The 24611-nt window shown below is 34.9% G+C and overlaps 1 protein-coding gene across 1 annotated transcript; it reads left to right on the top strand.

Moving 5' to 3' along the window:
- Nucleotides 1-20688, top strand: LOC125660366 (deleted in malignant brain tumors 1 protein-like). The gene is made up of 10 exons (XM_056149169.1): nucleotides 1-139; nucleotides 704-858; nucleotides 1906-1932; nucleotides 4058-4205; nucleotides 6956-7110; nucleotides 8649-8678; nucleotides 10769-10971; nucleotides 17340-17764; nucleotides 18350-18633; nucleotides 20555-20688. The coding sequence occupies exons 1-10, from the start codon at nucleotides 114-116 to the stop codon at nucleotides 20620-20622; spliced, it is 1521 nt and encodes a 506-aa protein (XP_056005144.1). The 5' UTR covers nucleotides 1-113; the 3' UTR covers nucleotides 20623-20688.
- The last annotated feature ends 3923 nt before the right edge of the window (nucleotides 20689-24611 follow it).

Raw genomic sequence — 24611 nt, 5'->3', positions numbered from 1 at the left:
GTCTGGTTGGGCCAGCACCAAATGTTGGTCGAGTTGAGATCAAACACAATGGACATTGGGGAACTCTATGCAGCAATCACTTTGATTCTCGTGAAGCGGAAGTAGTTTGTAGAATGCTCGGATTTGATGAAGATGGATGGTTTGTGTTGAGAATTAGTCTTGCTTTCCCTGGGCTCTTGCTCTCGAGACTTTGCACGATCGAGAGTCTGGTACGATTTGTGAGTTCAAACCGAGGCTTATCGAGAAATCTGTATTGTTTCTGATTGGCTGATAGAGTAACGTGGAGGAACTAAGTTCGAAGCAAATGTCAAAGTTTGCTCACAAAGGCGAAATTTAAAATTTTCAACTGAAAGACCTTCAGTTATCAATACTAAAAGATATTTGGTTCAAGACACAATCAAAAATATGTTTGCTTTGTAACGAACAAAAAAAAATACCCCTCATATATCTTTATAAGGAGTAACCATTGTTATTGTTTCCATTTAACGCCCACTATTTTTCACAAAAGTAAAATAGAAATCGTACCAGAGTCTCGCTCGTGCAAAGACTCGAGAGCGATAGTATGGGGAAGGCGATACTAGTTGAGAATTTGAAATTACTATCTTCTTCATTGCACAATTACTAGTATATCTTGACACCCGGTGATATTCTAAAACGCATCATTTATGTTTGATGTTATATTTACTCTGAAATAATTTTATAGGGCGTTGAGAGCGAACACATTTGGGCCTGGCAAAGGACCGATATGGTTGGCGGATCTAGAATGTACAGGGCTCGAGAATGATTTAGAAGAGTGCGAATCTTTTAATTGGGCCGGTCATCGATGCAGACACGATCAAGACGCAGTGGTGTGGTGTGGTACGTAATTACACTGATTCAGTACGGGATCGTCACCCTCACCTTTCATAACACTCTAGCTGTAAAGACTAAATGCATTGCAATATGTCGCCACAGTACGTGACAACAACCGATATCAAACATCCTACCAAAAGCAAAGATTCACATAAGTTTGATTTTATACACGTCTTTAACGTCCTATAATTTCTTCAGAACTGCAAAGTCATTCAAACAAATCATCATTATTGAGTACGAAGCATTTTGTTTTCTTGATGCCCTGAAGTAAAGAACCTTTTCTAATATGTAATGTATGATCAATATGTAACCCCAGGTTTGAACCTTAAACCCAGGCATCATGAATTTCACTATTTTGGTAGAAGCTTAATTACTCCTTATAATTACGCTAACACATTGCTTCCTTGGTGTCCAGAAGTAAAGACCAAGTTTTTCTAAAATATAATGTATTTTAAGTACATGAGCACCTTCGCTCCAACCAGGGATCACAGATTTCACGAGTTTGGTAGAGAGTTCATTGTTTATTATAATCATGCAAACTTTTGACTGCTTGATATCGAGGAGTAAAAATGATTTTTTTGACATTACATTATTTCGATGGTTTGGTCCCACCCACCTCTCAGGGATTTCGATCCCCTTTACCCATAAATGCTATACATAAAAATCCAGTAGAATGGATTCCACTGAAACTGAAAATCTTGAAATATTTGTAATACGATCAATGCACGACGACGGACGGAAACAGAACTGTACTAATACCTTAAAATGCTATAAAAGTTATATTTATTGCACATGTGTATTATTTCCATAATTGAAATGAAAAGTCTATTTCAAATTTGTTTACAGAATACTGCTATAATTGGTAAACAGAAAATAAACTACATGTATCAAACAGACTGACAAGGTTCACACTCATCGGCAATCAGCTGATTGCTGTAACGAGAAACACTGCATGATTACACACCCTCCTATGTATTTACATTTACAGTATATGCTTCATCAAAACGATTCTGAATATCTTTTTATTTCATTTTTTTGTTTGTTTTGTTTTAGCAAACAAAACGAGATCGAATGACACAGGTAAGTTTTCGAAATTATTATTATTCCTCTACTTTTAAATTTCAAATTTTGTTTATGTTTTGTCATTTAAGGGGCTAATCTTGAAGGTTTTGGGGGTAACATTTCAGCATTTGAATAGTGTATACAATAATATATTATAGCTTCTTTTTGTTTTATTTTCCCCGATTAATTCATTTAGAAGATAATAATTTGAATGTGTATCTATTTTAAACATAACCCTATCCGGTGTATGAAAGATAGCCAGTACGTGTTGGCCGATATCCCTTCTGGTTCTTTAATTTCCGGAGTGCATGGGCTAGACTCACCGAGAACAACTTTCGGTATTAATTTTTTTTTCAAGGATAAGAGTACCGGAAGCGGTACATGTTACGTCCGTCACAAGCTCATGTAGGGTGTTTCCTAAGTCATGAGCTGTAGACCTTTACTTATGGTAGTAGCAGCCACATCAAGCCGTGACATACTTTCTTTTGCATCGAGTGAACAAAACGTCCTACTATAAAAACTGTGACAGAGATCGACAAACCAAGCGATTTGTGTGTAAAGTATTTCCCAGAAACTGAATACCTGCAACTTTTTTTTTTCAATCATCATGAAATTTCAAAATTCTTGAGAATAAAAACCTTTATGATATGCACATCTTTAAGTTGTTTACAAGGACATTAGCTTTAAAACTTTGTGAGGAATTAAACGGACTAGCTATGTAAAGTTTCCTTAAAACTAAGTTCAATAACTTGCTATTTTCTTAACAAATCGGAGAAAAATAAACTCCTTTCCACATACACATCTTCAATACCCATACAAACCCTCTGTAAACTAAGAAGGTACTCACTGAAAATATGTGGAAGGAGTTAAATAATTTCTATACCTCAATATAATATTAATTTTCAAAGAAAGCGGCAGAACCCCACACGAGAGGTTGAAATTCATCAAATTTGTAATACGGTCATCTAGAGTTACCTACATTGAAGCTACACCTAAATTTCAGCTTGATATGTACAGAGAGAAATGACAATAGAAAGAGGAAACCCCAATGGAGCTACGTACAGACATCGCTGTGTGATAATACGTCCCGGATATATAGAAATTACAAATTGTGATTAAGAAGTATCTGTAATGGTCACACATGGCTTGTTTTATTTCATACATGTATCTTGAAGCCACCTCTCCCTTTGAAAATTACTTATTCCCACACCACCGACTTCGTTTTGTAATTCTTCATATCTGTAGTAAAGATAATAAAATATACTTCGATTAAAAGTCTTGAAAGAGCGAAATTCGCAAAAAGCTAAAGTTCAACACTCTTATGCTCCAAATAAGTCAGGTTAACTTTGTTATGAATTTATACATGACCGTGTATATAGAAATATACTTAAGAAAAGATTTCATTTTCGAAAATGCATCAGGCTATGAACTGCGACGCTCCATGCCGGCATTTTTTCCCCCTCTTGCTTCATGAAGAATATGCAAGTGTGAAGCATCGCAATTCAGGAATTTAAAAAAAATATTCAATATACTTACATTCTACTTTAGATATTTCTTTTAGAATTCCCAGGATTTGAAATAGACGTACTTTATTTATCAAGATCCATACGCGTAATGTTCACAACTACAATGCAGTCATGAGGAAATGGCTATCATTACCATTTGTAAAAATATCAAAGTCGAAAAATTGGAACCGTAAATATTTTGAGATCAATCCTCGAAATATTCGTACCATATAGAATAAACTATCTAACATGTTTTAAGACATTAGAATACAAAATACATTAATCTATAACAACATAGTTCCCTTTTTTGTATGTTTGGTATCCAAAATTGTTTTGACCTGCCGTTTTGCGTAGTTGTTATGGTGTTTTTAATATCTGGTGATAATGATCTAAGACGTTCATAATGGATATCAACTTTTCCTTCGCCAAGAATCTGACAGTTGGAAGTCAAGGGTCTTCCAGACGAGCTCTAATAAAACAAAGCTCCATTTCGTAATAGACATTTTCAGTGCTAACTGACCCCAAGTGTTATGAATTAAAATTAGTCGCAAGTTTGGGTCAACAGACTAGTGTATGAACATCATGTTTTGTCTGCTTAGAGATAGTCTGCTAATAGTATTCATATTTCTTTAATAAAGCGGTGCGTCTGGAGGGCGGGAAGTTTAAATGGGATGGGCGTTTAGAAGTACGGCATAAAGGCGAGTGGGGCACTGTCTGTGACAATCTGTTCGATGAACTGGATGCGGATGTTGTGTGCAGGAAAATGGGTTTCAATTATGGTGGAACGTAAGTATCATTTTCTGTGAGTGATATCAAACTTAAGGCGGTTAGTCATGGTTATATTACATGGTCAAACACGGTTATTCGTAAATTTAAGCTTAATACACATGAAACATCAAATACGCTGGGTACTCAGTTTAATACACGATAAATAAAATCAAATACGCTGGGTCGTCAGTTTGATGCACGATGAAACACATTTAATACGCTGGGTCGTTTAATACACGACGAAACACATAGAATATGTTGTGTCGTCAGTTTAATACAAAACATCAAATACGCTGGGGTGTCAGTTTAATACATGGTGAAACATATCAAATACGCTGGGTAGTAACAATTCACGATAAAAACATTAAATACGCTGGGTCGTTAGTTTAATACATGATGAAACATCAAATACGCCGGATCGTCAGTTTAATAAACGACGAAACATCAAATACGCTGGGTCGTTAGTTTAATACACATGTACACGATGAAACATCAAATGTGCTAGGTCTTCAGTTTAATACAAGACGAAACACATTAAATACGCTTGCTCGTTAGTTTAATATACAATGAAACGCATCAAATACGCCTGTTCGTCATTTTAATGAAAGGCGAAGATACCGAACAGTGACCATCTCATAACTCCTATAAGCAAAGTTGGGCAAACACGGACTCCTGGATATACTAGATGTGGGATCAGGGACCTAAGAGGAGTAAGCATTCCTTGTTGACCGGTCACATCCGCCGTGAGCCATATATTTTGATAAGGTAAACAGATTTATCCGTAGTCAAAACCAGTGTGTCAAGAACGGCCTAACAATCGGTATGGAACACATCAGACAGCATTTGACCCAATGATAGGTTGTATTGGCTAACTAGATTGTTATAACGACCATAAAATTTGCGAACTGCTGACTTTAAACGAGACTGTTTACACCCCTGTACCATCAACGTGTTTGTCAGTAGCCTGCTTCAATTTAAAAACTGAGCATACGCAGAACAAGCTCTTGCGTATCGAATCAGTTGAGAGATATAAACACCATGTACAGATGATAATGGAATATTGCTACATTAATATGGGAATTTGACTATGAAGAAATTGAAATCATCCCGTTTGTCATCAAGTCGAGTTGTTAGTTTGTCGTTTATATCTACTTTCAGTAAGATATCTAAGTATGAAGCAGAAGTGAACGACTCTGTGGTGTCTTTTATTTCGAATTCATGGGATATATCGAATCGACATATGAATGAAAATTATTATTGTTAATAGATAATACGTCGTCGATATATCTAAATGTGGATTGAAGGCCACAGTAAAAGGTCTTTTCTTCTCAGGTAGAAGTTTTTGAATAAATTCTGCTTCATAGGAATATAAAAACAGGTCAGCTAACAAAGGAGCACAATTCATGCGAATTCCAACAGACTGTTTGAAGACTTGATCACCAACGACCACAAAGATATTGTCAATGTGGAACTCCAGCATATTTTATTTTATGTTTATCAGCTTCTATTACCCAAACTCTGCTCACCGTGGCTCGTTTTTGCTGTCATTAAAAATCTGAACAAAAGAGTGATTGATTGAAAAATTGTCATTTATAACAATACCAAATGACGAAAGAAATCTTCAACAGAAGATTTTGGGGGAAATCAGCTAATACTTCTACATCAAAGTACCCGCAAAGCTAAATCAAGAAGACAAAATAACAGCAAATTTTATTTCAACTTCAGAATACCTGTGCGTGGAATCAGAGTGGCGTTTAACAGAGTAATTTTTTTAGATGACTGATCTCTAGATATGAATATTTGTGTTTTCCATTCTTGATGAAGAAGCAACTGTCTATAATGTCATAAAGTCTAGTCTAAAAAGTCTGGTCTAATATACGACAAAACATCAAATACGCTGGCTCATCAATCTAATACACAATGAAACACATCAAAAACTCTCATGTCGTCAGTTTAATACACGACGAAACATATCAAATACGCTGGTTCGTCGGTTTAATACCCGATGAAACATAAAAAACCTAGGTCGTCGGTTCAATACACTATATGAAACATCGAGTACGCTTGGTCGTCAGTTTAATACACGGTGAAACATATCCAACACGTTATGACGTAACTATCGTACATGGAGAGGAATGTATCAAAGGTTTTGGTATTGTTGATTTGAGGAAAGATTTACTAAATGTTTTTTTAAATTAGAATATACATATATATTATTACTACATTAACTTGATCAGATGAGTTGGATCACGTCGAGCTGACAGGCGCGGATCATCAGATCACACAAGACACGAAACTTCGAGTTTGATCTGATGATTCGCACGTGATTCAACTCATCTGATCAAGTCTCTGTAGTAATAATAAATTTTATATCCCCTTATGCATTTTCAAATCCAAATTTATAAGGTAATAAATGTAATCCAAAATTATCAAAAATACAGACATACCGTGAAATTATATTTTGTGTACGCAGTCTTGTTTGTGACGCGGCGATATCGTTGCATTGATGCATTGTGACGTCAAGAGTTTCATAGGATAGTGATACGGAATTTTAAAAAAAAAACAGTGTGATGATCCGGTTTTCCGTGAATTCAACAGTATAAAAAAAAAAACCCGAAGCATTGATGGGTATATAATAAATAATGAAACTTAAAATGAAGCAAAATTCTACATATAAACCTACCGAACAGTCATGAAATATTGAATGCTATAATCTAATTTCTTACAATAATTTTATTATACTTATTGTTTGTTTGTTTGAATTAAAGCGTATTGCGAAACGCAATGTACGGCAAGGGAGACATACGTGTATGGTTAGATGCGCTGGAGTGTAAAGGGGACGAGACAGACATTTCCTTTTGTCCTTTTGAAGAATGGGGAACCACAAACTGTTCTCATGATAATGATGTCGGTATTTACTGTCGTGAGTAGCATTAATAACAGATGTTTTTACATTTCACTTGATTTTGAGATACTTGTATCAAAATGTACAATTCATACATGATAACAATTGTTACATTATATTACGACAAATAATCGTACAATTAATGATGGACCTAGAAAAATATATTCATAAAAGAACCATTTGTAATCTGAATAAATATTTTGAATCAGAATGCTGTGGAAATTTAGAAATAAATTAGAAAACCTTTACAATTCGTTGAAGTATTACACCCAAGGGTTAAAAGTATTTACACACTGCTAATTTCCACAATATGATTCATTGAGTATTACAATTTTTAAAGCACTGATAAAACTATTTTTACTACTATAAAATTTCACAAATCATGCATAATCATCTAGATTTAAATGTAAAACTTATACGGTACCAATTTTGATGTACCAGATGCGCATTTCGACAAATAATATCTCTTCAGTGATGCGGAACCGAAATGTTTGAAATCCGAAATAACAATAAACTTGTAAGAGCTATTTTAGGGAAAAAACAGAGTGCCAAAAAATTGAGTCAAATTCGCCTAAGAATAAGAGCTATGCATGAGGGAGATAATCCTTGATTTTGAAATGAATTTCTAAATTTTACCACAGCAATTAAATATACATCCGTATTTTCAAGCTAGTATCAAAGTACTTAGCTATTGGGCTGTAGAGACCCTCGGGGACACACAGTCCACCAGCAGAAACCTCGACCCAGGGGTCATAATGTAAAACTTATACCGTACCAATTTTGATGCACCAGATGCGCATTTCGACAAGTAATGTCTCTTCAGTGATGCTCAACCGAAATGTTTGAAATCCGAAATAATAAACTTGTAAGAGCTATTTTAGGGATCTGTTATTGTTATTTGTTCTATTTGACTACGGATAACTCCGTTTACCTGATCAGGATATAGGGCCCACGGCGGGTGTGACCGGTCCACAGGGAATGATTACTCCTCCTAGGCACCTGATCCAAAATATGGTATGTCCAGGGGTCCGTGTTTGCCCAACTATCTATTTTGTATCGCTTGTAGGAGTTATGAGATTAATCACTGTTCGTTATCTTCACCTTTCATATGTGTTACAGTTTTTAACATTCACTAGGATAATCATGTTGTAAGTTGTAACTTATTTGAACTCAATCTTACACATTTCATATTAATTAGCAATTTAAAAAGTCTACCTCGTAATTCATAAATCGACCCACAAAAATGTATATAATACCACTGAAAGTAACATTTGACATGAATAATGAGTGAATGCTACATATCATCTGAAAGTTTCACAATGATAACATTAATTATCAAATTTTGGTGAAGTTCTTACAACATGAAAGTTGTAATGAAAATTCAGAGTGCGGAAATACTTTTGACCCTTGAGTGTAGTATTGCCGATATTCTCCTGGTCCTGAATATGGTCATCAATAAGAATGTAAACAAAATCATTACAGGAGCAAAGTGTAACAACTCTTGTGATGCATATTCCCTGTTACATTTACGTTTCCCGCTCTTTCTTTTAATTCAGGAACGTCTGCTAACAGGACACACTTAGCAGGTAAGTATTTGGATTTCATATTCAAGAACAGCAATCGATAGGAAATCACAAACGAGGTTGACACCGACCCTGAAACAACCTATAGAGATTCATTTGTTCTCAACCATGAAGCTCATATTTTCAAATTCTACACGTACCATGGTGTTATACTAGTTACAAACTGAACGAAAAACTCTTCTTTTCATAAAGGAATGTCTACATTTTAAAAACACATTTGATAACATAGATACATCTAACACTTTAAGACGAAATGATTATATTAACCAATGCCTTCAAGGTGATAACTTTATGCTATTCTAATGTATTTATTTCTCGATGAAATCTTTAAACTGACGTAAAAACATATTCATTATACTATTTACCTCTTCCTTCCATTGTATTCGTATTTCCAAAATATCAAATTGAACTATTTTAGTGGATCATTAACGACCATAGAATTCACGAAATGCTGACTTAAAACGTGATTGTTGAAACTCCTGTAACATCAACTTGTTTGTCAATAGCTTAAGGTAGCTCATTACACTAGATTTTTATTTAATGGCTCGTTAAAACACCCCTTATGAAGTATGATTTCACCATCGAAAGAGTGAGACAAGCTCTCAAGTATTTTATATGATTTTGTTGTGATTTATCCCGGAACGATGAAAATGGTACTTTGATTGCAAATAAGTTACTTTAGAGTCCAAATTTCGCTGTGATTTGATGCATAATAAGAATATCTAAGAAAACATATTTAAACGACTCAGATAGACGTTCTAATTTTTTAAATGAAATAATATTAATGAAAATTGAAAACTTTATTTCCTAATATCATGTAAATCTTCGAATAAACTCTTCAAAAAACATATCAATTAGAAAAAAAGATATACCATAGAAATATATTTTAAAAAGAAATTCAAATGAAATGGTCAAAATTCAGAAATATTACGATTTTTCTAATCTGAACCAAGCCCGATCGGAATTATAAAAAAAAAGTAGTCATAGAGAACATTGTAATCAAATAACTACATTTCCTTAATATAAAATGGTTTACAAATTAAACGAATTCATAAAGGAAACTAATTTCTTGGTGAACAGTGCATACAATTACAATGTAGCAACAATATGATTATTTTAGTAATTTCTATCAATTTTGATCGGGATAGGTACTTTTCTCTCTCGTTTGATTGTAGTAATTATATCTGAAATGTGGCAATTTCGTTTCAATTTCTTTTTATAATTCATTTATTCGATATATCTTTTTTCTAACTGACAGGTTTTCTGAAGATTTTATGCGTAGATTTAAAAACTATGAACAAATAACGTTTTCAATTTTCATAGATATTTTTTTCTAAGAAATTAGAACATTTATATCTGAATCTTTTAGGCATGTTTTTAAAAATATTCATATCATGCACCAAATCACAGCAAAATTTGGACTCTAGAATCTCTTTATTTGCAAACAAAACACTTTTTTTTTATCATGCCGGGAAAAATAACAAGAAATTCATATAAAATGATCGAGAACTTGTGTCACTCTTTTGATGGTGAAATCATACTTCATAAGAGGTGTTTTAACAAGCCATTTAACAAAACTTTAGTGTAATGAGCTACCTTAATTCGACATGGAAATTGATCATACGCAGAACATGCTCTCTCGTATCGAATCAGTTGAGAGATATAAACACCATACAACTGTATATAGGTGATAATGGAATATTGCTACATAAATATGGGAGATTGATGACGGAGAAGCTGAAGTCATCCCGTTTGTCATAAAGTTGAATTGTCAGTTTGCCATTAACATTTATGTTCAATAAAATATCCAAATGTGAAACAGGTATGGAAGATTCAATGATGTCTCACTGGAATATATTGATTCAACATATGAGTATTCAATTTTTGTTTCATAAGCCAGTAATCATCTTCATGGATGAATATGGGCGAAGGGAAATTCAAATAATGTTTGCTATTGCTTTACTTACATCTACGTTTCGATATTTTTATAGCAGATATTATTAAACTAAATGTCCAAATTAGAGGTTAGCAGAGGTCTGTATATCTTCAAGATGAGCTGTGTCAAATAGTCCTATATTATAAATTTTTCACAGGCTTGTCAGAACGCGACATCTTTCTATCCTACTGTCGAAGATTTGCTTGGGACGTACGGCTTTATTTACCTCCCTTGATTGACGAGTACCCGGATTTTAATGTAGACGATATTTACATGGGAACCGAGAAATGCAAGGGCTTTGTGGATGGTCCTTATTTGAAGTTTCAGCATTCATTTGGCACATGTCATACTGCAATGAATGTAAGTGAGATCAAAGTACACTCCAATAGGTAGTGATGACTCAGTACATGTATTTACTGCATCGTATGTCATTAATATGGTGGCTTAATTCACTCACCAGAATTAATACCGTGGAAAGGGCACACTGAACAACAAATATATTGAAGGTGACACTAAATTAAAATGCATGCATTTCACACTTTTCTCTTTACATCCATTACAATTTCCATAATGCACAATTGATAGACATTTTCTATATAATCAATACGACGATCACAGGAAAATATGGCAAAAGAAATTTACCGGTTTGTTAATACGCTAGTTTCGAGATACTCTCCCTTGACGACGCTCTTCAAGGTAGGAGGTTAAATTTATCCCATAATAAACCGGAAGATGGGACAGATTTACGTCACGGTTTGTATACATCGACAACTATATCATTTTTGCGTGCCAGGATGTACGTCTTCGACCAGGAAATACACCAACTTGGACAAATATCCTCATATGAAAGACATCAAGTTGTTTTCGCTGCCGAAAAAGACTAATCCGCGCGCTAGACAGCAGTGTATAAGACTTATCAGACGAGAGAAATCATGGGTACTGAACAAGTACACGGATTTGTTCGTGTCACTTTGAACCAGAGTCATCAGTACCAATATTATTCCTTTACAACAATTACAAAAACCATGCTTTAATAGGTAAGTAGAACTATTTGCACTTACAACGAATAATAATCAAGTAACCATTATAGGAGCCTAAGCAGAAGACAGTAAACTTTGTGGTTTTTACATTGCAATTTTTTTTTCAAATAACAAATTCATTATTTGGAATCAGATGTTCTGACATGCAGCTAGTGCTCCATGTATGTTTCTTTTATTTTTGTTCATTTATTAAATAAACATGCACTGATAGCTTTTATTATTGTTAAAATATAAAATTCAAAATGGCATATTTTAATGGGGAAACTATTTTACAGAAGAATCGATTACTCCACACAGTGTGATTTCCTTGGAGATACATGTGATGACGATGATGGTGATGCTGTGAACATTTTTGAGAATCCACATTACTATGAGGAAGATGACATCCCATTTGTTTCTAAAGAGATAGATGTCCAACAGGATATGTATGATGGTAATTATTATAGATGTGTATGTTTTCTTAACATTCGTTTGATAAAGTGTTGTGAAAATTTGTTTGAATTCACCTGGTCTTGTTATAAAAGCTAGGCATCTAAACTAAAAAAACTATAATATATCTGTTCCTTTTTTGTATACTAATATTATGATATTAATAAACAATATTCAATTATTGTGTATGAATGTATATACATGTAATTAATATTAGGGGTTTATATACATGTATGTATGTATATTGCAATAGGAAAGAGATGAAATCATACAGCCAAAACAATTAAAAGAAAAATATGCAGTTCCAAAGTATATTCATGTATTTATTTATATTTTGAATATGCATGGATTTTGGATCTGCATAATTTCTTTCATCATAAAAATAGAACTAGTATTTATTATCAAATCATGCAGGACCCAAATGGGCATAAATGTGCAATATGTATACCCATGGATAGACGTAAAGACAATACACAAGGAACAGTAATTTGTTTGCATTAATACACTGTCATTGGTGGTATTTCAAATTTCACATGTGGACATCAGTACTCGCCTGATATGTAAATATGTGCATTATCCTTAATGCAATATATAATATGCCTGATGAAGCAAGAGTCTGTGCTAGATATATATAGATTAAATATGGAATTGAATGACAGGTGAAGATAATGAACAGTGATCAATCTCATAACTCCTAAAATCAATACAAAATAGATAGTTGGGCAGACACGGACCACTGGGCACACCATAGGTGGGATCAGGTGCCTAGGAGGAGTAAGCAACCCCTGTCGACCGGTCACACCCGCCGTGAGCCCTATATCCTGATCAGGTAAACGGAGTTATCCGTAGTCAAAATCAGTGTGTCAAGAACGGCCTAACAATCGGTATGAAACACGTCAGACAGTATTTGACCCAATGATAAGTTGTATTGACGAACTTGATCGTTATAACGACCATAGAATTTGCGAAATGCTGACTTCAATCGAGACTGTCGAGACCCCTGTACCATCAACTTGTTTGTCAGTAGCTTGCCTCGATTTAAAAACTTACTATACACAGAACAAGCTCCTGCGTATCGAGTCAGTTGAGATATATAAACATCATATGCAGGTGATAATGGAATATTGCTACATAAATATGGTAAGCTAACGATGGACAAGCTGAAATCATTCCATTTGTCATACAGTTGAGTTGTCAGTTTGCCGTTAATGTCTACTTTCAATAAAATATCTAAGTATGAAACAGAAGTGATGTCTTTTATTTCGAGCTCACAGGGATATATCGAATCGACATATGAATGAAAGTTATTATTGTTAATAGATAATACGTCGTCGATATATCTAAATGTTGAATTGAAGGTCACAGCACGAGATTTTTTCTTCTCACGTAGAAGTTGAATAAATTCTGCTTCATATGAATATAGAAACAGGTCAGCTAACAAATGAGCACAATTCGTGCCCATGGGAATTCCAACAGACTGTTGGAAGACCTGATCACCAAAGACCACGGAGATATTGTCAATGAGGAACTCTAGGATATTTTTAATTTTAACTTCGGAGTACTTGTGAGTGGAATCAGAGTGGTGTTTAACAAAGTAAGTTTTTGGATGACTGATCACTAGATATGAATATTTCCTTTTTCCATTTTTGTTGAAGGAACTGTCTATGATGTTCCTTCTAAACATGATAATTTTCATTGAAAATCTGATCTACAGTGAAATTTCTGAATTTGTATGGACATTTAATTTTATGTACTCCTGTCCCACATCACTTACATTGTAAAATTCCATCTGGTGAAGCACCTAAATGAAGTTTACTGGAGTCAATTATAAGACCTGAAGTTTTCAATTTACCACCTATGTGTTCTGCAACATACATTTTATCATATAAATTGCTTGCCAAAACTTTCTTTCCTTTCTATAAATAGTGACAGGTATTGAAAATGATGAACATTCATTGCTCAAAATCTGTTTTACTATATAATTATTCGGGTCATTTCCTTAATAATGACAAGCATTGTGTAAGATGGTAGAAGTAATTCTACCATATCTGTATTTGTACTAGTTAACTGACTCTGACTGGTGGTCAGTTAATTTATTGATTTCATTACAATCATTTTTCATCTATGCATGTTGTTAGGTAGTCAAATACTGATATATTTCCATTAGGATCAAAGTTTGAAATACATTGTTTTAGAGTTTGGGGTACATTTTCTTCACTGTTATCATTGGCAGTAGTTTCAAGAACTTCAATAATTTGAGTGTCAAAACGTTTAACTAAATCTAAATACATCACAAATATTTGTACAAAGAGTAGTCGGGTCAAAACTGTGTTCAAATGGTGGAATACGAGACAGTTCAATTGACTGTTCAATTTCATCCAATAGTTTGGGTTTTGATTCTTTGCGAGGAACATCCCACTTACATTTTCTGTCAGTACATGTTTCAGTATTTCTATCAACATGTCTCTCTCACCACAATGTCAAGCTGAACAATAAGGCCAAAACATGTTTACATCCACCATCATCTCAGGATAAAAAGATATTTTTATTCAAGACATAATCTTGATTAAATTTTTATGCTGCAAATATTCTCTTACATGATCTATAGCTATGGATATTTTTATACCCTTAACAGTATATATTTATTAATATGTTTACTCCAAGTTTTCTTACAATAAAGGGTCAGATTCACAATTACACCCAAATTTTTGTTTTTCACTGTTAATGATCAAAATTTAATGCCCAATATGTTTGCAAAGTTATGGCAACTTAATTATTATAGAGAGTTTATCATTTGTTGTGTATATACAAAGATCAATGTATGTTATTGTTTAATAAGTGTTGAAATGTATGGTTATGTACATGTATCTAAGTTTGATATATCTATCACATTTCAAGTATTCTTTAGGTGATATGTGCCATTTAAAATTAAAATTTGTTTTAAGCACCATTAGGATGCTTTGAATTACAAAATTAACTGTTCATTAGTTTGAAAAACAGAAGCAAAACTCAATTCTTGTTTATATAACACACAGTTAAAGCTAAAATATTGCTCTTGTCCTTGCATTAAGAAGGTCGAAGTTTTGGTTGTCAACTTTACTGTTTTTTGTTTGTTCATCATATTTAAATTATGTAATTATAATTGGAAATAAGGTAATTTCAACTGTTATGGGTTATTCTTAAGTTCTGTTAAATTATATCATTATAAGTCATGTTCAGTTGCCCAACTCTATTTTGCATTGCTTATAGTAGTTATGAGATTGATCATTGTTCGTTATCTTCACCTTTGATGTCATGTTATCCTGAACTTCTCCAGGTTCTTTATCTTTACATTGTTATAATTGCATAGTGTAATGATTATGTCAGGTTTCAATTTGTGATTTTTTATATATAATCATGACATTCTGTGATATTTTACACCTAAATAAAATGAAATTTGAAATGAGTTATATTTTATTGTTTTAACATCGAAAAATGAAAAGAAAAAAAGTTCTCAAAAATGTGAACCAGCCCCTTTAATTGTACAATTAGAATGCTGGAGTACTTATCTATATATATCATAAATTCTTATCAGCATGATCAGCCAATATCCATGTTTAATGAATGTATTAATTGATAACAGAATATTATCCTTGACATCACTTTTATTTGCTCTGATGACATTAATTCATAATGTAATTTTGTTTTTTTAAAAAACCCTAAAAAAAACATTGAAATTGTGTAGTGTGAAAATTAATCGTTATAATTAATTTTGATATTGAACATTACTTGCCCAGTGCAATCACAGCCAACAGAGGTACAACTCCCATCAGTGCAATTAAGCAAGCACCATGTCCTATATGGATCAGCTGACAGTGAAGTCCCTCTAACACACAGCGATTTTACATATAGATGGTTGTGAGTTAACTCATGACAATGAACAGAGTGGATGTGATTAGATTTAAACAATTTGTAACCTCGTTCAGATATGTAATTTTGAAGAGATCACTCGGTATTGACTTTAGATATCAAATAAACAAATACATCAGCTTGGGTAAAAAATGGAATCTGTTTTAAATCATCAGACCATTTATTCAGTTCCGGAGAGGATACAGTTGGAAATTCAATGATTTTTCCATCAAAAATCACACGACTTCTCTGACGAAGAAAGTCTCTGGTGTCATCGGGTGTTTTCAACACCGGTAATTTTAAATCCACGGAATTTTTTAAAAACTAATTCCCGAAGCTGATGGACGCTATAATCACTAACAGTCATTCCCCGTTCAATAACAAATTGTTTGAGTTGCGGTTTTAGCAAAGAATCTATGTTTAAAGAATGTCTATTTTTAGAGCGTCGCTATTGTTTTCATTGGTGATTTGTCCCACTTTTGCTTCAACTCGCGTGCTATACGCGCCTCCAAAACAGGAGAGTTCCTATCTCGAAACCAGCATATTGTTTCCACTATAACGTCCCTTTGAGAATCGCTGACTCATAAATGAATGTCGCCACCGTGAAGTACTGGTACCAGCTCGGCGTTCTGGTCCATTAACAGTTTTTTGTACCAACACGAATACCAGTAGATCCTTTTTAAGCGCAAGTAAAGGTCGCGGGTTTTTAGCTTACATTGTATATATTTCAATAAAGAACCTGGTTGTATACATCCCATTTGGAATATTGAGATTGTAACACAGGTTTATTGGATATGACCTCCAAAACGGAGGTCACAATAGGCGTTGGCTCGATAACGAACCTCGCTAATACAGGATAAGTTGAAATTTGTGGTATTTCATCTAATCCTGAAATATACTTTTTCAGTCAATGACCATATTGTCATGATATACTCTCAGTGTAGAAGTTGTCAGTTTTACATATTGAGGTGTGCATTCATTGGGAGACAATCTTTTACGAAAGAATATGTAGTGTAAATCAAATTGTGGTAAAATCATACCCCTCCATTGCGGTTCTCAACAGAAACATCTTATGATTATAAAGGGTGGACAGTTTTCAGAACAATACGCAAACATTCACATGTATGGGAGATATAGTGGAGGTCTGCATATAATAAAAGGGATAAGGGACACCATCCTGTGTCTTATAATTTGTCTCAGGAAATTTCTCGATCTTTTAAAATGATCAATTTAACTGTGTTTACATGTATACACAATACTAAACTGAACAGAAACCCAGCTTTGTATACGCTTTTCACAGAATATATGGGTACTGGTCACCACGTGACCCTGTACTTGACATTAGATTTACAGCGTAATTTCTGTTTGTAGATTACAAGTGGCAGTTATATTTACTACACCAACACAATAATTTATGCCGCGAGTCATCAAGATTCACACGCAGGTCATGGACCAGGGTCACGGGACGTCCGCCTGAGTTTGGAGGTCACCTGCAAATGGGCACGATCATCCTCCGCTCTAGAAAATTTTTTCCACATTCAAAACCCTGACAAAAATAACCCATATGAATTACCGTCAACAAGCGCTCCAATCTCCTGGAATTCGGTAGAGATTGAATTGTATACTGACCCTCACTTTCATAACTTGAAACCAGTGTATGGATCGCGGCCCGGAGATCTGATTTACGTAAAGGCGTATTCTCGAATTGAAAAGCACGACGTCAAAATGAAGATAAAGCAATGTTTTCTCACCACCCATCCAAAAGATCGAAATGTCTATTACATAATGAGAGACAGGTAAGTGTGATTGAACAATCATTACTTGTCTTTAGATGATGTGACCGGTCGACAGGGGATACTTACTCCTCCTACGCACCTGATCCGACATCTGGTACATGTATATTCAGGGGTTCGTATTTGGCCAACTCTCTATACTGTATTGCTTATAAGACTTGTGAGATTGATCACTGTTAGTTATATTCACCTTTTCATTCCCCTATCTTGAATATTCTGAATTGTTCATCATTTACAAATGTACATTCTTTATCATTACATATCTAATTTTTAATCTTGAATTAACTATTGTTTAATCTTGCGTGATTTTGAAAAAAAAAAGATACAATGTATGAAAAGTTTTTTTCATCGTTGAATATTACGAAGTGTTGTAGAGTAGTTCTAATTCTAATTGGCGCTTTATAGATTTGATTATTATAATGATGAAAAATAACAATACATACATTGTAAATACTAAGATGTAAATATTGCGTAAATCGGTGTTGAATTTTAGTAGCCAAAATGGATGTATTTAGTTATTGGTTGAGAATTATCCTAACCTCTTACGTTTTTCTACTTAGGAATATGATTCTCTAATTTCTTTTTCAGTTGCATGCTTGATCCAAATGCTGCAATAATTTCGGAAAAGACACACGAAACAAAGTTTTATTTTGAAGACATGCAGTTTTCCAACAACCCAAGATCCCTCTACATCATCTGCTCATTTACAATTTGCAATGCACTTGAACATAATTCAACATGTGACCAGTCATGTGATACTCAGAAACACGGAGGACATCACCGGTCACGTACGATAACTCTAGCAGCAGCACCACTAGAAGCCAATGACGAAACAGATAACATTATATCGAAACCTATCAGAGAAGATGTCGGTAAATATCACACAAATACAAATAAGTCGATTGTCTCCATTCAGCTCTCCTGGGCTCGAAGTTCACACAGGCTTTCCTGATAATATATTGTCCGTAGTCCCTCTATAATATTTATGCATTTATTACGTCTTCGGAATCACTGCGATAATTGCAACCAGACGTGGTAAAGTACTTACCTTAAAACATGAGAGTATTAGCAGCAATATTTTTTAAGTTATCTTCTGAAAATTCAAATGTTAGTTGTCATGTGGGGCGTCCACATGCTTTGATCCGAAGGAGGCACTTTTCAAGTTTTGTCTTGCGTTCGGGGAGCAGAATACGTTTAACGTCATCGCGTCCCTCTTCAGATACCACTCGTCAACATCGCAAGTTCCTCAAGCACATTGCAAAACTATTTTCCGCTCAAAATTGTCTATTTATGGGATATGACGGCTGATCGAATCGTGTTTATACATAATTATGAATATTGATCTGATAGTCTGTTGATGCACATTTAATTGACGGATCGGAACTATCAATAGCATTACAACAGATACTATATGGAAGTATGAACCGGCTCTGAAGTCAAAACCTGTACCACGAGGATCACGAAATTTACAATTTTGGTAGTCTTTCCCGCTCTACATGACCATGCATTTAGCTGTTTTACATATGAGCGATTGTAGAGAAGATTTTTTAAAGGGGTTAATGGTAAATTTTGGTATTTTTGCCCTGTCCATATGGCCCCGGGGATGTATACTGCCAGCGGTGTAGTCGTCTGAGTTATTCGAATCACAATACCCGTGTAAATTTTATCCAGGTTTTCAAAAACAGTTCCTATAATTTGGGGTGGGGTTTTTTTCGTCATTTAAATTCCGACCCCAAGGCAGGAATGTCCCCAAATTCTACTTAAATTGTGCTTAAAATTGTAAACAATCAAAAGATAAAAGTAAGACCCAAACTCATGCCCAAAGCATGTCAAAATCGGTGATTAAAGTAGGAAAATGCTGTCTAGGTCAACTTGGAGGGTCAATTTCAACATTATTGATAATAACGAAATTATAGATTCGAAATAAAAATCATATATACCTACGGCAGAAAATAACTAAATATACCTGATATAACAATGTGACTTTTTCCGGAAAGTCGTTCTCCTCTACAGGTCTTTTCTTTTGTTACTCTGAAAACGCAAGATCGTAAATACCAAGGTAGCGGAACTCTATTGTAAAGAAGTCTGGAAAAGCGTATTCATCTTGGGCATTTTTGGTTTATTCAAACATGGCATCAGAAAACGATTTAACCTCCATGTGCCTTCCACAATTAAAGGCATTTTTATTGAAAGGGGTGTAAAAACGTCTGGGTACAGGAAAATGAACGCCTGAATTTGGCTCGCGAAGCTATACGTTTTGACCCAGCTCTTCTCAGCTTTGGGAATTTCCTGGCTGACGACAGTGGGATAAAATACACCACATTCCCATTAAAATCGATCATTTGTGGATATTTCTGTGTATTAGGTTTATACTACTACATTGTACTGCAATGCAATGATATTGCACCATTGTTAAAATCAGGTGAATTGATCACAACACAAGTTGCAGAACCGGTATTATTTACATACAACATGCCCAAATTCTCACATACCCTGAGTCTCGCGAGACTTTGAAAGGGGGAAGTAAAATTTAAAACCAAGACGGAAAAAGACGGATCATGCGTATTGGTCCTTTACATCTTGAAATTATTAACAGGGATCAGGAAACACTTTCTTTTCAAAATGGACCAAGTCGCAAAGATGTTCAGTACTTCTTTATCTGGAATGTTTCTTATATTCTATGTATATATTTCTGCATTCAGTCTTCATTTCAACAAAACATAGATATTTTTACCGTCTTCATGACGAAGCCAGCAGACTTTCTTTATAAATAATTTTATGTTTCTGTTATAGGAGCCAGTCTTGATGTAGCTTATCCTGATTTACCTCTGAATCTACAGGAAGATCTTCCGAACAATTAAGCTGTACACAGACCATTGACGCTGGAACTCAGTGATAAAAATACAGTTAAATTTTCTTGAAAAACATTATATTTTTCTCTCATATTTTTCCAATATCTAATCATAAATTTTAGAAACAAGGGATTTCAAATTCCTCCCTCGATTCCCTTTAATTAATCATGCTTTCACGCGGATCGACTCCCATTTCGAAAGAAGAAAATTAATTTCGGTGTCTAGAATATGATATCTAGTCATATCGCTAAATTTGGTTTTGAACAAAAGATAATGATGATCAGATATACAACAGTTGAAAATACTGAAAAGATAGATGCCAAGCTATCGATATCATAATCAGAAATATGAAGGAAAACATGGACAGTGATGAGGTCGGACGGTGAAAAACGCTCTCGTACATTTGGTAAAAAAAGAGTGTTTATTGAACGATTTGATCCATATAAAGTGCATGGAAAGTTTAGAAAAGGTTTTATTTTGCATGTGTGATAGTGAATAGCCCAAAACTTTTGGAAAGTGTTTATTTTGATGAATAAATTATAACAATGCCGGACAGTAAGGAGAAGACACTTGGGGATGTGAGTATGAGATCTACTAAAAAAAAGCTTCTGTTTCACAAGCGTGCAATAAGAAGTGGTGATCTTTTCAAGCATCCGAGTGATACTCACATTAACAACGTATTGCATGGCAATACATAGTCCCCTATTGCAAAAATTACTGTACCACAACAATATTCAAAGTTCATTATGTAGGTTATGGTAAAGGGGAAAATTGGGGAACCAGGATAGGAATGGCTGGAATTCAACTACTATTCGAGTAGACACTATACCAGGAAAAAAGACAAATTTATAATTAGGTTTAGGTCTTTAACCAAGTCAATAAACTCTGACATGTAGATGATCATGAATTATTTAGCTATACTGTTGTATTACTATGCTAGAAGTTTTAATGAGTGTAGTATTCTTAATATTTATCTACAGAGATAAGAAACTTGGAAGTAAACTAACAATTCGTGGTATTTTTCTACGTCCGAAGGCCATAACTTAATGGAAAATCAACGGACAAAGATGAAATTCGAACTTGATCTGTAACTTGCTATGGCAAAGCAATGTACCAAATATCAAATGAATAACTGCAAGCACAACCAAAACAAGTCTGGAAAACTGATAATTAATGCTATATTTCTAAGTCCAAGGGCCATCACTAAGGGGAAAATCAACGGACCGGGACCAAATTCGAACTTGGTCTGTAACTTGTTATGGCAAAGCAATGTACCATATATCAAATGAATATCTGTAAGCATATCCAAGAAAAGTCTGGAAAACTGATAATTCATGCTATACGGACCGAGACAAAATTCAAACTTGATCTGTGACTTGTTATGGCAAAACGATATACCAAATATCAAATAAATATCTGCAAGAAGATAGAAAAAAGTGCGGAAAACTGGACTGACGGAGCGCAAACCTAAAGCGTTATCCCCTAGACTCAGTCGGTTGGGGACTAAAAAGATGGGCGGTCCTTCTGCCAAGAGTGCGCGGAGTGCACGAATGCTATAATGACCGCCCATCTCTTTGATAATGTAAATTTTACGAGGATGCATGAAAATGACCGACTTGTCGCATATTCCGAACGCTCCTCATTTTACCTTTATTGAACCATACATTCAATACAATGGTAGATTGTCATATACCGTCTTCGTACGATGCATGTGCATATAAATAAGCTTTACCCGTAAGGCAGCAAAACTAACTTTACGAAAACTGATTATCCCTGTCAGTATCAATCACATATTGGTGGTTTCATAAATTATTTTTCAGGAATTTAATTCTATACATGTATTTGTACAAATATTTAAGTAGGAAAAGGATTAAAGCCTTGCATTAACAAATCCTTTATAGATGAGAGAGAGAGAGAGAGAGAGAGAGAGAGAGAGAGAGAGAGAGAGAGAGAGAAAGAGAGAGACCTATGTATTACTGTCTAAAAATGGTCAAAGGTATGTGTATATCTGTTACATAACACTTCTTGTCTGCTTCAAAGTCCCACCCAACGATCGGCGCTAACTACACGAAAATTGATTATCCCTGTCTTGTGATCCCATGGGGATCCGGGTTAGAATAGGTTCTCAGTACCCCTATGCTTGTCGTAAGAGGCCACTAAATGGGGCGGTCCTTCGGATGAGACCGTAACAACCGAGGTCCCGTGTCGTAACAGGTGTGGCACGATAAAGATCCCCCCCTGCTCAATGACCATATGCGCCGAGCATAGGCCTAAATTTTACACCCTTCACCGGCAATGATAACGTCTCCATATGAGTGAAAAATTCTCGAGAGGGTCATAAATCAATCAATCCCTCTTGTTTCTATTGTGTAAATGTGGTGTTAGTACCGCCCATCCAATAACAAGGTGGGAGGAACTCGTATTTTCACATATGCGATCACAAGAGCCTGTTGATAATAACCAGACACAATTCCTGAATATCAAAAGAAAATCACTGCAAATATGTGACATGGACTAAGACAGTTCTATGTGTAGTAAAACTAGTTTTGATTCAGGCCGGTTGGCTGAAGAATTAGATACAATAAGAAAACAGCTACAGAATCTTCCTACCAGAAAAAACATCGGCTCTTTGAAACAACCATTTGTAAATTTCCTGAATGATTTTCAAAACGACATAACTAATAATATCTCAGATCTGGAAGAAGAGTATGAATAAAAGATCAAAGGGATAGAAATGGTAAATGAGAGTCTCAATAAAACAAAAGATGTTTGTAAAACACATATCCCCCCCCCCCCTCCCCCCCCCCCCCCCCCCCCCATGGTGCAAAATTGAAAAGGGTTATACACACACCTCATTTAATTGATAGTATTATCATCAGTTCAAAATATTGAGCAGACAATATCTTCCCATGTCAAGAGTAAACTGACCGTGTGACCTAAAATTCAATAGGGGTCATCTACTCCTTATGCTGTACGAGTGTACCAAGTTTGGTACGTGTCAATCAAGCAAATAATTCTTAAAATATAGGAGACAATATATTACTATGTCCAGTTCAACTATTGACTTTTGACCTCAAAATCAATATGGGTGTACCCGTGTACTAAGTTTGATGTCTGTCAAGTAAAAGGGCTATCAAGATATTGAGTGGACTGTATAGTACTATGTCCAGTTTGACCTTTGACCATGTGACCTCAAAATCAATAGGAGTCATCTTCTCCTGAATATACACCAGTGTACCATTTAAAGTTTGATATATGTCAAGCAAAGGGTTCTCAAGATATTGAGTGGACAGTATAATCCAATGTCCAGGTTGACCCTTGACCTTTAAACATGTGACCTTAAAATCAATAGGGATCATCTTCTCCTAAAGATGTATCAGTGTACAAAGTTTGATGTCTGTCAAGCAAAGGGTTCTCAAGATATTGAACGGACAGTATATTCCTATGTCCAGTTTGACCCTTGCTCATGTGACCTCAAAATCATTAGGGGTCATCTTCTCCTGAAGACGTACCAGTGTAACAAGTTTGATGTCTGTCAGGCAAAAGGTTCTCAAGATATTGAACGGACAATATATTCCTATGTCCAGTGTGACCCTTGACTTTTGACCATGTGACATCAAAACCTATAGAGGTCATCTCCTGAAGACGTAACAGTGTACCAAGTTTGATGTCTGTCAAGAAGAGGGTTCTCAAGATACTGAGCAGACAGTATATTCCCACGTCTAGTTTTACCCTTGACCATGTGACCTCAAAATCAATAAGAGTCATCTTCTCCTGCAGATCTACCAATGTACTAAGTTTGATGTCTGTCAAGAAAAGGGTTCTCAAGATATTGAGCAGACATTATATTCCTATGTCCAGTTTGACCCTTGATCTTTGACCATATGACCTCAAAATCAATAGGGGTCATCTGCTCCTGAAGACGTACTAGTGTACGAAGTTTGATGTCTGTCAAGCAAAGGGTTCTCAAGATATTAAACGGACGCTATATTCCTATG

This window comes from Ostrea edulis, chromosome 9 (assembly GCF_947568905.1).
Source record: "Ostrea edulis chromosome 9, xbOstEdul1.1, whole genome shotgun sequence".
Lineage (NCBI taxonomy): Eukaryota > Metazoa > Mollusca > Bivalvia > Ostreida > Ostreidae > Ostrea > Ostrea edulis.
The sequence above is the reverse complement of the archived record's forward strand: the minus strand, read 5'-3'. Positions and strand labels throughout refer to the sequence as shown.